Consider the following 15,599-nt stretch of genomic DNA (forward strand, 5'->3'; position numbering starts at 1 on the left):
ACTATGTGCCAGCAGTGCTATTGGTGGGTTATACATAATTATGATGGGCTGGAAGAGAGTTGCGAGTGACACCCCCCAGGTTAGCAATTGTGCTTTTTTACCAATAGTAAAATCTGCCCCAGCAAGTTGTTACACAGGGGGATTATTCCACTCCTGCAAAGGAATGTTATATAGGATTCCAGGTCATTGTTATTAGTGAGACCCTGTCTGGCAGTGCAGGGGTTAACCCCCCCTTCTGGATTATGACCTCTCCAAAGTTGATGCAATTAGTTTAGACCAGATGATTAGCAGATGCCCATTTAGTCAGGTTTTAGCAGATGCAGTGGTTGTGTGTAGGTATATAGCACCCACAAAGAAAGCTTAGTTATGTTTAACATGAATAAGGCTAAATTTGTTTTATATAATGGGGCTCATTTACTAAGAACAGGGTACAGCAGTAACACTAGTATAAGTGCCGTATATGTCACCCTATAATATATGGTCTGTAATTCATTTGCACTTATTAATTGTTCAGCAGCACTGTAGCCACTAGGGAGCCCTGTACTTTACATGGAAGATTGTGCCAGTTTTCCCACTTGTGTATGTTACTGGCCCCAGGCCCCCAGCAGCCCTTGCATGTAGTGATGTGCAGACCTTAGGTCAGGTGGGTAAGGGTTGAAATTTGAGCAATCATTGTGGGTTTAGGTTGGGTGCGGGTCAGCCTGGAGAAGTACACTCTTTGTCTGTCCCCAAAGTTTCTTGGAACCTAAGCCCTGCACATAAGTAATGTACAGAGCGCATACAGGTTTAGTGCGAGTCCTACAGTGGCAGTATTTCGCGGGTTAGGGTCAGTGCGGGTTAAGGATCTGCGGGTTAGGGTCGGGTTTTTCCTGACCTGCACATCACTACTTACTGTATATGTGCTTGGCGATGTGGCTGGTAGCAGCCCTGCGGATGCCTACTGTGCCACCTCTCCCCACAGGCCTTCCTGCAGTCATGAGGTCTGCTCCACTGATAGGTGTGCCACTGCACCCACTCTCCTAATTCCAGGGGTGGGAAGAGGGGGTGGTAAAATAAAAGTCCCATTTGTATTTTATCATGTAAAAATAAAAATGCTTTATCTTTCAAATGAAAGAATGGGCAGAATGCATTTTGGCTCAGCGAACATATGTGGATATTGCCCAGTATACCAATCCAGGAATGCGCATTAATTGGGGCCCTGACCAAAAGTTGGCTGTCCAAGAGGAACCATAAATGTCCAACAACTGCTGGTCTAGAGGGAACAATGGAAAGGGGGCAGGCTAGCCTGTGTGCCAGGGATAGGCAACCTTTGGTTCTCCAGATTCTTCACATGTACAACTCCCGACATACAGATTGGCTGCAGATCTGGGAGTAGATTGGAGCTGTACTTCTGCAAAAGCTGGGGTGCCAAAGGTTATCTGTCCTTGCCCCTCCGGCTCACAAAACTAGATGCCAGCGTGTCCCTCTAAGGCTGGCTGGTAATTTGATGACCGGGCGGAGCAGCGCAGATAGTTTTATTGCTCTCCTGTGAGCTTCATTTCTGCTTTTCCAGGCTTAAATGATGCAGTTTATGGCATTTAGCCCATAAAAGTAGGTGTGGGCATGGGAGAGGCTTAGGACTACTAAGAGAAAAAGATGCTAAAGCTGTTTTAGGGTTGAACGTCAATGTTATATGTGCCGAGAGCTTACCGGGAGGTGTCCCTTTAGGGGTAAGGCACGTAGCTACACCGCACTAGGGATGGGAGCAACCAGAACCCTGAACCTGCCACGTGCTACAGCAAGGACATGCATGCAGGCACTAGGGGTCAAATTTGCCCGTGGGCAGTAACCCATAACAACCAATCAAATTGTTGCATTCATTGTTCTGCCTGCAGCTGCCTTAAAAAAATCCAATCACTGGTTACTATGGATTACTGCCAATAAGCACGTTTTCCCAGTGTAGATAAATGAGCCCCAGTTGTGTTTACATTCAACACATTGGTTAAATATTTGGCCATTTACTTGGTTGGCTAAACAGCATTGATCCATCTGTGGTCCAAAGTGCATCTGAATAGGATGTAGAACGCTGCTTCCAGGCCCAGACTGGCAATCTGGCAAATGCCAGAGGGGCTGCTGTAAGATGCCTAGACAGTCACTATTTATTGTGCTGGTGGGGGGCTGTTTGGGCCTCTGTGTACTTGAACTGCCAGGGCCTATTTTGAATCCCAGTTCAGACCTGGGCGCTTCTCATTTCACTAATGCATCTGACACTGCTACATCCAGCACAGATCAGGGCCCATATTGGCTACCGCTGTGTGTAGTCAGATTGCCCAACGAAATGCCCATTTAGCAGTCAGGTCAAACAGACAGACTCAGTACTAATGCTCCTATAGACACTGCCCCCGTAGCTATCCATGTATGACTATATATCATATAAAACATTGTAATTTTGTTTTAGTATCGCTTTAAGATTTGAGTCACTGCCTGTCATGTCAGGTTCACTGAGAGGAGATGTTCGGCGGCTGACGCCCTGAGGAATTATTGGGCAATGAGTGTGGAGAGAAGGGTAAACGTAATCTGGCGCAGACTCTCAGGTGCATGCTGCTTCTTGCCAATTGTCTGAGTGACATTTGTGGGACTGGCCGGACCTGTTCTGTGCGCCAGGGACAGCAGGTGCCGCGCGCGTGTCACTTCGCTGACACATCAACAGGTTTGTGCACTGGGAAGGAGAAGAGCCATTGCTCAGCACAAAGCAACCACGGAGCTACCTGTCACCTATAAATAGAGAGCGGGCCCAGCCAAGCACATAGGGGCTATGCTGTCATCGGTATTCAGAGCACGGGCGGTGCCGCATGGCATTCCTAAACCTATTGCTCTGCATACCTGCAGTTTTCCTGTTGCTAAATATACCCCCCTCTTCATCAAATGGCATAGTAAATCTGCCGCAGAGTTGTTGGCTTTCTGCTGTTTATCTTGTTTTGCCAATTCATTCTGTTGGGCTAATGGCCCAAGGGACATGGTACTGAGCCACACTCAGCCTGGAGCTGATCCATAATAACCCATCTTACTGGATTCAGAAAATGTCGCCCCTGTTGCTTTCAGGGGTTTGCTCAGGGGATGCTCAGAGGCATCAGTAGATTTTCATGCAGACGGGCTGTCTAGGATCTGATGGCATTGTTGGGCAGTGGGACCCATGGGACCAATAGGTGCACTGAAAAGCTATGAGAGCCAGTAGGCCTTATTGTATTGTTTTGCATATCAACAACCTAAGACATATTATTTGAGCCTTTATAATAATAAAAAATAAACGGCTTAAAGGGACAGTATACACCTATAAACTGCTAAAAATGAGCACGTTAAATAGGACTTGTGTTTAAATATCACTCTGCCTATTGTTTTAATTTTAAGAAATCCATATTTTTAAACCACTAATTTTAAAGTAGGGTTATGTTCACTGTACCTTCCCCTTGCTTTATAAACAGGGCAATTTGTTCCAAGCTCCTTATCTACCTTTACACAAACAAACCCCTCCTCTCTCAAGCAGTTGCCTTTGAGCTTCTCATTGTTAGGGGCTTCTCAGTGAACTGGTAATTAGTTTTATCAGATTCTGCATTGCTCTGTGGAATCTGGCACACGGGGAGATTAGTCGCCCGCGACAAAACTCCCTGTTCGCGGGCGACTAATCTCCCTGAGTTGCCTTCCCCTGCCATCCCACCGGCGAAAATGTAAGTCGCCGGTGGGATGGCACACGCGGCGGCGCGATTTCACGCAAATCGTCGAAAAAGCCTCGCGAGGCAACTTCGGCGATTTGCACAAAATCGCGCCGCCGCGTGTGCCATCCCACTGGCGACTTACATTTTCGCCCTAAGAGAGGGACAGTTAAAGAATCATAAGCATTTAAAAAGAATATCAATGAGACTGAACTATTACAGTTGATTTAGGGGTTTTGTTGTGCCATGTTGTGTCATTGTTGAGCGACCCTGGCAATCAGATAGCATTTTCATTTGCAAGCTGGGTATGGGAAGAAGAATAATAAAGCTAATCATTAAAAACCATACATAATAAATAATGAAGACCAAGTATATACAAGTGAACTCTCCCTTTAAATAGCAGTATGTGAGAGAGAGGGAGCAAATAAATCTGTAGTATCTAGAACAAAATGTATTTGAGTTGATCTTACTGTAAATGCTCTGTAAAATGGAAAGAAATTGAGACTATCGTGCTCTTGCTGGACTAAAGCTCTCCACACTCTGTCTTCCTTAGATATTCAGAGAGTTTTAGTTCCGCTACAGCGGGAGAGTCTGATCACTAAATTAGGAGCTTAAAGCTGCCCAGGACCATATGCAGTATGCATTCTCCCATTCACCCCCACATTCCTCCCACAGAGACCCAGCTACTGCTCAGTATAATGACCTCCCTCTTTATTCCCCTTTTTTATTTTTTCACGTCCCCCTTCTCTCACGCTTTCCTTTCTGCCTCTTTCACACAAATCCAAGTCCTCTTCCTGTCCCCCATCCCCTTCTCTCTCACGGTCTCCCCCCTTACTTTACTATACTTCAGATATTTCCAGAGATAAATCTCTGAGCAGTGTTTGACAGGAGAGACGGGAAGATGTGTGAGAGAGTTCCCCGGCCGACCAAAGGGGTCACTGGAAGAGGAGCCAATGCCTTTGTACAAAACACGAGCCCAATTAACCTCAGTGGTTTTGTATAGACATTCCCAGCTTTATTTACACAACAGCCATAACATAAATAGAAAATTCCTTACTTGAACCCACTGCTGCATAGTCATTGCCATGGTTACAAAAGCCAAATGGTGGCCATTTTGTTTCTACATTTGTTTACATTGTATGGAAGTTATTGATTTGGATTCATGAAACCCACTGCCCTGAGGGAAATGGGAGTTATAGCTCACACATCCATTTTGCACTCATGCTGTAGGGGGGACAATGAGCAGGGGTGCTGCCATGGGGCAGTGTGCACCAGGTAACTAGGGCAGCAAAAAGCCAAATTTATTTTCTTTTAAAAAAGAAATGTATCATTTCAAGTGCAGAAACCCAAATTGGATATTCTGATGCAAAAGAGTATAGGGTGGCATCAGAAGCACCCCCACACAGTAGAATAATGGGTGAACAGAAGAGGTGGGATCATTAAAGGAACAGTAACACCAAAAAATGAAAGTGTATAAAAGTAATTACAATATAATGTACTGTTGCCCTGCACTGGTACAACTGTAGTGTTTGCCTCAGAAAGACTACTATAGTTTATATAAATAAGCTGCTGTGTAGCCATGGGGGCAGCCATTCAAGCTGGAAAAAAGGAGAAAAGGCACAGGTTACTTAGAAGATAACAGATAAATCCCCATTATATGGGGCTTATCTGCTATGTAACCTGTGCCTTTTCTCCTTTTTTCCAGCTTGAATGGCTGCCCCCTTGCTACACAGCAGCTTATTTATATTGTAGCTTTTCTGTAGCAAAAACACAATTTTTTTGCAGAGCAACAGCACATTATATTTTAATTACTTTAAAACACTTCAATTTTTTGATGTTACTGTTCCTTTAAGTGTGTAAGTGTTTGAGGGCAGTAAAGAAGGTTTAGAACCGTATATGTTCTGTGGTAGCACATATAACTCCTAAGTCACCCTTGCAGTAATGCTGCCTGGAGAAAGATACCTCATGTAAACTGTTCTTCTGGCTCCAAGGCCGCCATTAAGTCTACTACCTTTTTTAAAAATTACTATATTACTTTACTACATTATTCCATCTCTGGACCCCAGAGGCGGCCTTTCAGATGCTGGCCCCCCCCCGCATCCCATGCTTACTATTCTGAGCATCGGAGCAGTGTGAGGGGGAGCCGCATTGCTTGTGCAAAGAGCACAATAGCACAAGAAGAGCCGAACCACTTTAATCAGGTCCAGGCTGAAAATCAAATTAGTCCCTGGCATTTCAAGTACACAGAGGCCCACACAGCCCCCCACCAGCCAACTAAATACAAGTTTAGGGCCCGTTATCCAGAGAGATCCAAATTACAGGAAGGCTCCATTTTAATCAAATAATTCATTTTTTTAAATCAGTCCTTCAGACTGATTTGGCAGCTTATCTGCCCATGTATAGGCACCACTGAGAGGCCTACCCAATCGATATATGGCCTAAAATTGGCCAGATCTTGATTGGGCAGGTTTGATTTTCTGTGGGAGCGGGGACCGCATATGCTCGTTGATGCAGTCCTCTATCTGATGGCTCGGTTAGGTCTGTAGAAGAGGAGCAGAAAAAAAATGATAAACCGTTAAAAATAAGAATAACAATAAACTTGAACCCATCACAGTTTGTTTGTTTGTTTTTTTGTCTGCTGGGGGTCACTGATATACAAAATAAATAATGACCAACTGAAATATTGCTTAGAATGGGTTCATTTCTAATCTACTAAAAGTTAATTTAAAAGTAGACACCCTCTTTTGTTGGGGGGGGGGTAATATTTACTGGGAATTTGCTGCTGGGAATAAAAAACAGTTGAAAATAACAATAACAATAAACTTGAACCATCACAGTTTGTTTGTGTGGTTTTTTTTGGTTGCTGGGGTCTCTGCTATACAAAATAAATAATGACCAACTGAAATATTGCTGAAGAATGGATTCAGTTCTAATCTACTAAAAGTTAACCTATTGTGCAGCGCTGCGGAATATGTTGGCGCTTTATAAATAAATGTTAATAATAATAATCTAAAAGTAGACACCCTCTGTGTGTGTGTGGGGAGGGGGTAATATTTACTATGCTGGAAATAACTGTGTCAGTGTTGTCAGAATCTTCTGTACTGCATAACTTGCCACTTATCCAGAGCAGCCGATGAGTTCTAGATATGCGTGTGCGTATTGGTTAGCATCAAGCCTTGGGAATACATGTAATATTTTGTTATTTGAGCTATATGACTGTCTGAGGAACGTCACAATTAAGAGTTGTTGCTTTTTTCCCCCTTCTGTTTGGCCTCTGTGTATAACATGGGTGAGTGGTAACTGTTTACTTCCCACGGGCCTTTGGTTCCTGGGGAAGAGTTCCCAGCCCTGGGGGGCATAGGAGAAGAGGAGGTGAAGAGAGCAAGAGGTAGAAATTTGGGAATCTGAGCTAGGGGCAAGTATGAGAGAGGTCTAGGGAGGTGACGTAAATGAGGAGAGAGGGCTGCCCAGCAGGAAAAAAAATAGCATTAATGAGCATCCTGCTGCTGCTGCTTAACTTACTGATTCCCAGGTCTGCCTGGTGCTGGATTTATCCATGGGGGCTCGACCTGGAGAGAAAGCTGCCTGGAGCAGGATAGGTCTTTTAACCCTTCTTGCTATGGCTGTGTGACTCTACATTTAATTCCCAGCAGCATTTATACTTAACCTCTTTTGATAGTTTCCCCTGATTGTATGGCTGGCTGGGAGTCCTTAGCTGAGTACCCAGAACTAAATGCTCCTTGTCTGACTGTCAGTTTGGTGCCCCCTACCTGCATAGATTCGGCTTACAATTTCACCGCACCCTGCATGGCTTAGTCATAGGAATGTTTGCACGGCTGGCTATAGGGCAGAGGCAAGGGGTCATGGCAGGTGGTAGATGGGGTCAGGCTAAACACAAGGAAGCTGCAACAAGTTCAGGCTAGGAATCCTTATCCCTAGCAAAAAAGTTCACCTTTAAATCTGACCTTTCAATATTAGTGCAGCCTCTACGTCCAATTAAAATGCAGAGGATGCTCATATTTCTAGAGAATCTCCATCATGTCCCTTTGCCAGTGTGTTTTACCTGCCCAGTGAGACGTAAAATGGCAGCCGGCATGTGAGCTGCTGCGCCGACCCACACGAGGAAATACCCTATGAATATAAGGATTGTTCCCAGAATCTGAGCCCTGAAGACAAGCTGCTTCCGTACAGGTCTGGTCAGCCTGAATCCACAATGGGACCTATTTATTGTGATTGGAGAGGGGGATTACTGTGTTCAAGTTACACAGGGATTTCCAAGTCTAGTTGCTTTGCATATGGCTCTGCTCACAACTGGGTGCATCTGACGCACGTCCCACAGAACATCTGATTAATGAGCGGGATTCTGCCATAAGACCGCATGATGCACATTTATGAATAAGGTGCTGTTAATGGTGAATTGTGTTGTCAAAAAGAGAGATGGGAGCTCTTTTACTCAAGCCCTGAATATGTTGGGTTCTAGCTCTGCTGAGCGATCTCTGCTTATGGCCTCCATTGTACCTACAACTTAAGGCCTAGAGAGTGAGGTGAGTCAAAAAAGTGTAAGGCAGTGGTTGTGAAACATGGAACATTTTATGGACACCCCTTGTGGACGTCCAACCATTGGTCAGGGCTCCTTGTAGCTCTTAACAAGGTTACAGATATAATGACACCTTGACAGAAAATGTGTTCACCCCCAGTCTTACCCTAACTGTCCTTATAGTCGGGCTTTTAGGTGTATCCAGGTGGTAACCAATTTTTAACCTTTTGGGCTGATTTAATGAAATTTCCCTAAAAAGCATTCTAGCACCAACCATCTATACAGCTTTATGCTGTCTGCTTTCCCAGACTGGACAGCACATTAGAATGTCAAATACCAAGCAATAAGCAGCTAGGTGGACCTGACAGGTGTGAATACATGGCTGTGATTGGCTACCCCCAACCACCTACTATGCTTCTGGCAGGGAAGGTAATTGTGCAGGTGTGCACGTGTCCAAAGGATGGGGGCTGTCTATGGGGTGGGGGGCCAGACTGTTGGGTTTGAGGGGCAAATCCTGAACCCTGGACCTTGCAATTCTAGTTATTCCACTGCTTCCTCCTGTCGTTTCAAACATAGACAGGGACCAGAGAGGATCTATTGGGAACTGTAGCACAGGAGGCATTTTTTAAAATTATAATTTTTGCCCAGATTGAATCAGAACCATATATTCTTCATTATTGCCTACAAGATTTTTAGTTTTGCTATATATCTTTTTTTTTTTTTAAGCTGACCATGCAGAAGCTGCCCGATTGACACCTCCAGACCTAAGAGAATGCCAATTTAAATCTGGCAAAAATCCTCTCTGTAGGCCCCCATTATAATGTGGCCCAGGGTGAGGGTGGTCATCCCAGTTTGCCCAAATCAGGAGACCTCAGCAAATGAACAGATCTCACCCTGTATTCCTAAATCTTGAATGGTTTGTGAGGCCCAGTATCTACAGGTTAGTGTATGTTGCCTAGTTATATTTACCTTCTATGGTATAAGGTTATATAACTAAGCTTTGCATCTTTGCTGCTGGGAGTTGCTAGCTCATGTGCTTTAAGGGTAAAGTTACCAGAACATCAGAGACATTTAAAAAAAGCCCAAAGTTTTTGGGCTTCACACATTGTAAATTGGTTCCATATTAATTCACTGCAACCCATGCAGCCCTCCTGGCTGGATATTGTAGCCATGTCCCTGATTCTGCCTATATACACAGTTTTCTTTTTTATGTGAATGTCCTCTGCCCCCTGCCGTCTGTTCAAGGGAAGTTCAGGAGTCGTCTCTAGTTATCTCAAGGGAAGCTGCTAGAGAATTGAGCCTTTATTTAATGTATTTTTTACTTGTGGAGGATCAGTGTGGGTTATTAACAAATTGCATTAGGGTGACTTCTCACTAATCTACCAGTTCAGTTTGGACTTTATGGTGAATAGTATTCCTGTATTTTGCAGCTTTCTGGAAAAAAAAGATTCTATACCTGTACTAATAGTAGTGCTTGAGTAATATAATTGGCATCAGATTTTCTCTGACCCAGCACTTTTATGGGCAACTGCTCCTTGTTGAGTCTACAGAGCACAGTATGTTTCTGTTATTGGGCTTAGTGTAGAACTCTTGGATTGGGTTAGTTCTCGGGTTCAATAAAAGACAATGGGAACATCATGTGACACAAGCATAACTAGCCACTTTTATATGGGTTACTGGAGCAAGGTGGGGGGTCAGGGGCATGGGGCTTGTAGACTTGTGATTGCTATGGCACTGTATAAACTATAACAAAATAAAAGGGAGGGGGGATGGAGTTGTGCTCACCACAACATTTTAAATCATTTGGCTGGGGTGCAATAAAGCTGTGACCACAAAATTCATATAGACAACAACAAAAGGTCCTCTGCACACCCCCATTATCAATATATATAGGACATTAAGACATTCTGTGGATTAAACTAGCAAGATATGCCCTCCCCTTTAAGCAAAACAGGGACCTTTTGTTGTTGGCTATGGCGCTGTGTGGCTGTAGTACCGTGGGGTAGGGATGTGTTGGTACTGTAACCCAGTAAGTAACCAGATGTTCCCTCTCTCCACAGACTTCTCATTCCCCTGTATGATTACGACACTGGACTTCTGATCCTTGGAGCTCAGGTAAACATAAATCTGCACGCACAGCCTTACCCAGAAGCCCTTGTTCCCCTTATACCGAGTGCTGCTTGTCCCAACCGCCCACATGGTTCCATTTTAGCTCATATTTACTTTGTTAATGGCTTCTTCCTTACACTCTGATACTTTATCCAGGGAGCCCATATTAAAAAAAAAAATGCACCGTGCCTATGCAGTTGCTACAATTATCCCTTGGGTTTGTGGGCTGCCTGCGCCACTGAATGGTGTATGTGTATAACTGTTAGGTGTAATGTTACTGTTTCTCCTGTAGGGGGAAGGGAGCCTGTATTGCATGGAGGTCAGCACGGAGCCGCACTCCCTTACACAAAGTAAGGATTCTATCTAGATTTTTTTTTTTATCTATATGTATATACTGTATCAATATGTACATCTATATGAATATATCTAATTGTACATGTATATTTATGTAACTATATGTACATCTGTATGCATATGTATATATTTATATGTAAATGTGAGAGAATCTTCCTGTCTTTCCACCTGTGATTGTTTCCTTTTCTTTTGTAATCTAAAGGCATGTGGCCCTCTGTCTTCTCCCTTGTCTCACTGTCTCTTTGCTGTGCCACTGACACTCTCATGTAAGGTGAGACGCTCTCAATTAGGGAGTAGGTTCTCGGTGTGTCAGTGTGAGTGTGTGGCTACCTCACGTCACTGTCTTGCTCTCATATATCGGGGTTTTCTTAGTTACTATGTGGTGTTACACTCTGTTCTTGCATTCCTAGCTTGAGCAACATGGCAGCTCCTCATTCTGTGTCTGTGTCTGTGAGTGTCCATGTTTAAGTAAAACAAAGGAGGCTTTAGTGTTGTTTCACACCCTGTCTCTATCCCAGTTTCGCAGTGTGTCACAGAGGAGCAGTCTCGTGGCCTGGCTCTGGTCCCCAAACTCTGTCTGGATGTGATGAACTGTGAGCTCCTGCGCCTACTCCAGCTTACTGACAAGTTCATTATTCCTATCAGTTACAACGTCCAACGAAAGGTACCACTGGTCACCTCTCTGTAATAGCCCTCCTCCATTTACATTTTATTCCCTGTACATATCCTGCCAAGTTACCCTCTTCCACTATAATTCAAATGCCTCTCCTTTACATACCTTTCCACATTATTCTCTTCCTCAACCAATCACCTGCCTCCCTGTACCTTGCCACATTATACTCTTCCTCTACCAATCACCTGCCTCCCACACATACCCTGCCACATTACCACATCTTAGCCTATACCTACAGTCTACCATGTATCTATTGTGTCTATAGTGTCATTGTAATGACTAGATAATGATTATATAATTGCCAGCTCTATGGGGAGCACCACAATGAACATGATGTGGCTCTAATTTTATATCTCCTATTTTCTTTCCTACATCTGTGGCACTGCCTCCCTACCTGCTGGCCTCACCTTTGTCCATCTCTCAGTCAGTAAAGGAGCTACAAGTCGATCTCTTTCCCAACACTGCTGGTTGCACCCCAGCCCTCACAGCTCAGGATTGGTGGAAAGGAGACAACAAACAGGTGAGTAAGCCAATCAACACACTTCTGTACATATGTGACATAGCCCTTCTCTGATGACTTTTTGTATTATAAAACTACGTAGAAAGGGATTCTCAGTTTGTCCATTATTATACTTATTATTATTATTATGTTTTCAGGTACAGAAGGTCTCCTTGGATCCATCTCGTCGGCCAGCCCCTTCGTGCCAGGGTAACTCAGGGAAGAAAAAGAATGAACCGCAGGAAAATGACATAGTATCATCCATTGCAGAGCCCAGTGTGAGCATAAACATTTTATTTGTTAAATGGGTGGTTCACCTTTAAGTTAACTTAGGTTAGAAGGTTAGAATTCCGATCTTTCCTATGACCCACCCTGTCAACGAGACAACCGATATCAAAGGCTTTTGTGATATCGGTCACCTCGATAATCCACCATACACGCACTGAACTCTTCCTAAACCTTGTTTCGTACAATAATATCGGTACATGTATGGCCGGCTTTAGTATATTATAGAATGGCCAATCCAATAACGATTTTGGTGAGAAAAATCACGGCAGCAGTGAAATAAAATTAAAAATTAAAAATTTTATTAGGACATATTAAGCCTAATGTGTTTCGTACCTAAAGGGCACTTACCCATAGGCTTATGAGTAACTGATTTTTAAATTTAAGATTTTTCTTACCATATTCGTTATTGTTACTTTGTATGACTTATTTTGTTATTCGGGTTCTCTTCTTTTCATATACCAGCCACTCATTCTAAACACATCCTGGTAATTTGAACCATAGGGTCCCGATTACTGCTGAAATTCCAAACTGGAGAGTTGCTGAACAAAATATTTGAAAAACCACAAATAATAAAAATTGTCATGCTAAAAGTTAAAGGTGAACAATCCCTTTTGTCATGTCCATTATGTGTATAGAGAGCACACTGAGCTGGATACTACATGAATGAAACCTACTAATTCCACTTACCCTTAGCCCACCTGCACGTGGGCTCTGCGCTTTCTACTTCAGTGCAGTTTTGTTCTGATCTTTGTTCTAGAATGTTCCCCCACCAGATGGCAGTATTAACCAGTAGCTAATGTGGACATCTCAAAAAGAACTGACTTCACTAATTAGTGCGGGGAAAAAGAACACCAAAGAGGCAAGAAAGCCTTATATGCCAGTTGAGCTTGGCGTCCATCTTGTCAATAAGGCAAGGCTGCCGTAGAAGCATAGCCTGCTCAGTGGACCAGGAAAAGTGGGTTAAGAAACCCTGATATTATGTACAGTATATGGGTGTGCATACTAAATGCATAAATGCAGACCCTGCAGTTTGTATAGCATAGTACATAGTTTGCTTTTTTATTTTCCATTAGGATGGCAGCACCCTGTCCTCTCCCTCCAGCTCACTCACATCCCCATCTAGTGGGATTGTGTCAAGCACCAGTCAACGCTCTCTGCAAAGCTTTCTGGGTAAGTGCGGTTTACTGACTTAAGGGTGATGCCACATGGCTTGAATGGGTAAAGTGTTGGTATAGGTGCTCTGGGGAGTGTTTTTGGGCTCTAAGCACCTGTAGTGGTGCTTTCAGGTGCCGCTCATTCAAGTCAGTTAGAGGGGCAGCAGTGGAAGATTTTTGGTGCTTTTCAGCCAGTGTGCCTTCAGCCTAAGATATTGAATCTGCTAATACTAATGTAATATTTTATATGGATTCTGTTTGATTTTTCTTCAATGACAACTCTAAAGGTCCAAGTTCCCGTCTGCGGCACACTCAGGGCACAGTCCTGCACCGTGACCACCACATTACCAACCTGCGGGGGATAAGCCAGAGCACGCCAGGGGAGAGTGATGGCTTCTGTGTTAATTACCAGAGAGCGGCTGTGCCATTGGCTGCCCCAGGAGGGCAGGTGGCAGTACTAGAGGTAAGCAGGCAAGAGGATAAATATATAAGGGCACCATGCAATAAACTTCCTTGTGCTTTCTTCACCTGTCATGGTGTCCAGACAATACGTGCCTTTAAGGTGCATAAAACATATTTATTACAGCTAGGCTGTTGTGGAGTTCTCTTCCTGTAGCAGTTGTACTTGCAGATACATTAGATTGGATCAACAAAGGGCTGGAGTCCAATCAGGCTGCACAGACATGAAGATGCTTCCCTGCCTGTAATTAGATAAGAACACTGCCAGTCAAAGGAGAACCCCCACCCTATTGAATACATGAGGCAACTTTATTATTATTGTGTTTGTACTACCAGCAGTTCAAGTAAGCTTTTACAGTTGCTAAGCCCCTAGAGATATGGGCACATGGATCCTTGGGAGATGGTGCTAGTGCTACTATTACTAACCTCCTTCTCTGAGGTGTCCATTGTATGCCCCCTTTATATGGCTACCAAACTAAATTACAAGGAATTGAGCTACTTTGGCCTTTCTTGAATCCCAGGACAGAAGGCAGATTTTATAAGTGTTTGGCCTTTTCCCTGCAGCCATGGAAGCTCTTCCATTGGAAGATGTACATATGAAAACTCTTCAAAGCAGACAGGTTTGCAACCTCTGGTTTCTGCCTGAAACAGTAAATAAACATAAAGCTGTCCAAAATCTTTGCTTTTACAGTTAGGGCTCAATCTACCACATAGGCACTTAAGAGTTTGTGCCTAGGTTGGCAGTTTAGGGGGACAGCCTGTGAGTGTCAACATGGTAACAAAAAAAAAAAAACACATTTAAAAATATCTCCCTAGGCCGCCGTTTGATACTGGCTGCTAAGCCGCCGATAGAGGGGGTGGGCAGCGCCAGACCTAAATTCAGCCCTGCTTACATTAGGCAAGGGAATGGTGGTGGTGGACAGTTAACTCAGTCCTGGAATTGCCAATTAGACATTAAACTTTTCCCCTAATTCGTTAAAGTTGGAAATATTCAGCATCGTACTGCAGCAGTGATGATAATTGCTCCAGCCTGGACTAGAGGCACTTGGTACTCTGATCTACTGCAGCCATCAGTCTGTCCCCCTACATGCCTCAAGGCAAGAGCACCTTCTGCAGGGGCCAGTTCCTAATCCTTTACACTTCATTTAAAAGCACGGGAACAGCAATGGATATAATGGCCCTGAAGGACATTTTTTCTTGGATTACTGACTTTCTTCTTTGCAGCCAAAAGGACATCACTAACCAAATATGGAGGATCCGCTCTTCCTTTTGGAAGTGGAGTCCTAAAAATGCTGCTATTGTTCCAGATGTTAAAAATGTGATATGGTCATTTCCATTTCTTACGGAAACCTTTTCAAGACTTGTAAGCCCAAATCTAGATACCACCTAAATTCTAGACATAGGTTTAAGATAGCATTGGGTAAAACCCAACATATGGTCTACAAAGGCTACTCCTCTATAGGCTCCCAGGTCTGCTATATGAACCTTAGTAATGTAGCAGCCAGGTTGCTAGAAGACCCATCGTATAGAAAGCCCAGCATAGCTAAGCCCTTTTGAGGAATTCAGGAAGGTGGACCAGATCCTTGGATCAAAGATACTTGGCTGCAAAGAAGAGAGTTAGTGACCTGAGAGATGAACAGAAGAATTTATTTAACCTATAGCAACGAATCAGCAGGTAGCATTTAATGGTCTGTTTTTTAACCATACAGTTGTGTTTGGTTGCAATGGGTTACTAGACTGGAGTAAACCTTGTACCAGTTTCCCACCTTATTACTGAGTGCTTTTATCAGATGAATCAAAAGAGTCAAATGTAATCAGCGGACCAGTTGTAACCAAT

General features: G+C 43.7%; 1 protein-coding gene across 1 annotated transcript in view; it reads left to right on the forward strand.

The window, feature by feature from the left end:
• Window positions 1–15,599, forward strand: part of coro7 (coronin 7) — a 79,410-nt gene that overhangs the window by 56,932 nt on the left and 6,879 nt on the right. The window contains exons 10-16 of the mRNA XM_002932462.4: window positions 10,287–10,341; window positions 10,628–10,685; window positions 11,208–11,353; window positions 11,787–11,882; window positions 12,020–12,139; window positions 13,223–13,319; window positions 13,591–13,766. Of these exons, the coding sequence (XP_002932508.2) occupies window positions 10,287–10,341; window positions 10,628–10,685; window positions 11,208–11,353; window positions 11,787–11,882; window positions 12,020–12,139; window positions 13,223–13,319; window positions 13,591–13,766 (748 nt within the window). The remainder of the gene's footprint in view (window positions 1–10,286; window positions 10,342–10,627; window positions 10,686–11,207; window positions 11,354–11,786; window positions 11,883–12,019; window positions 12,140–13,222; window positions 13,320–13,590; window positions 13,767–15,599) is intronic.

This window comes from Xenopus tropicalis, chromosome 9 (genome assembly GCF_000004195.4).
Source record: "Xenopus tropicalis strain Nigerian chromosome 9, UCB_Xtro_10.0, whole genome shotgun sequence".
NCBI classification, from domain to species: domain Eukaryota; kingdom Metazoa; phylum Chordata; class Amphibia; order Anura; family Pipidae; genus Xenopus; species Xenopus tropicalis.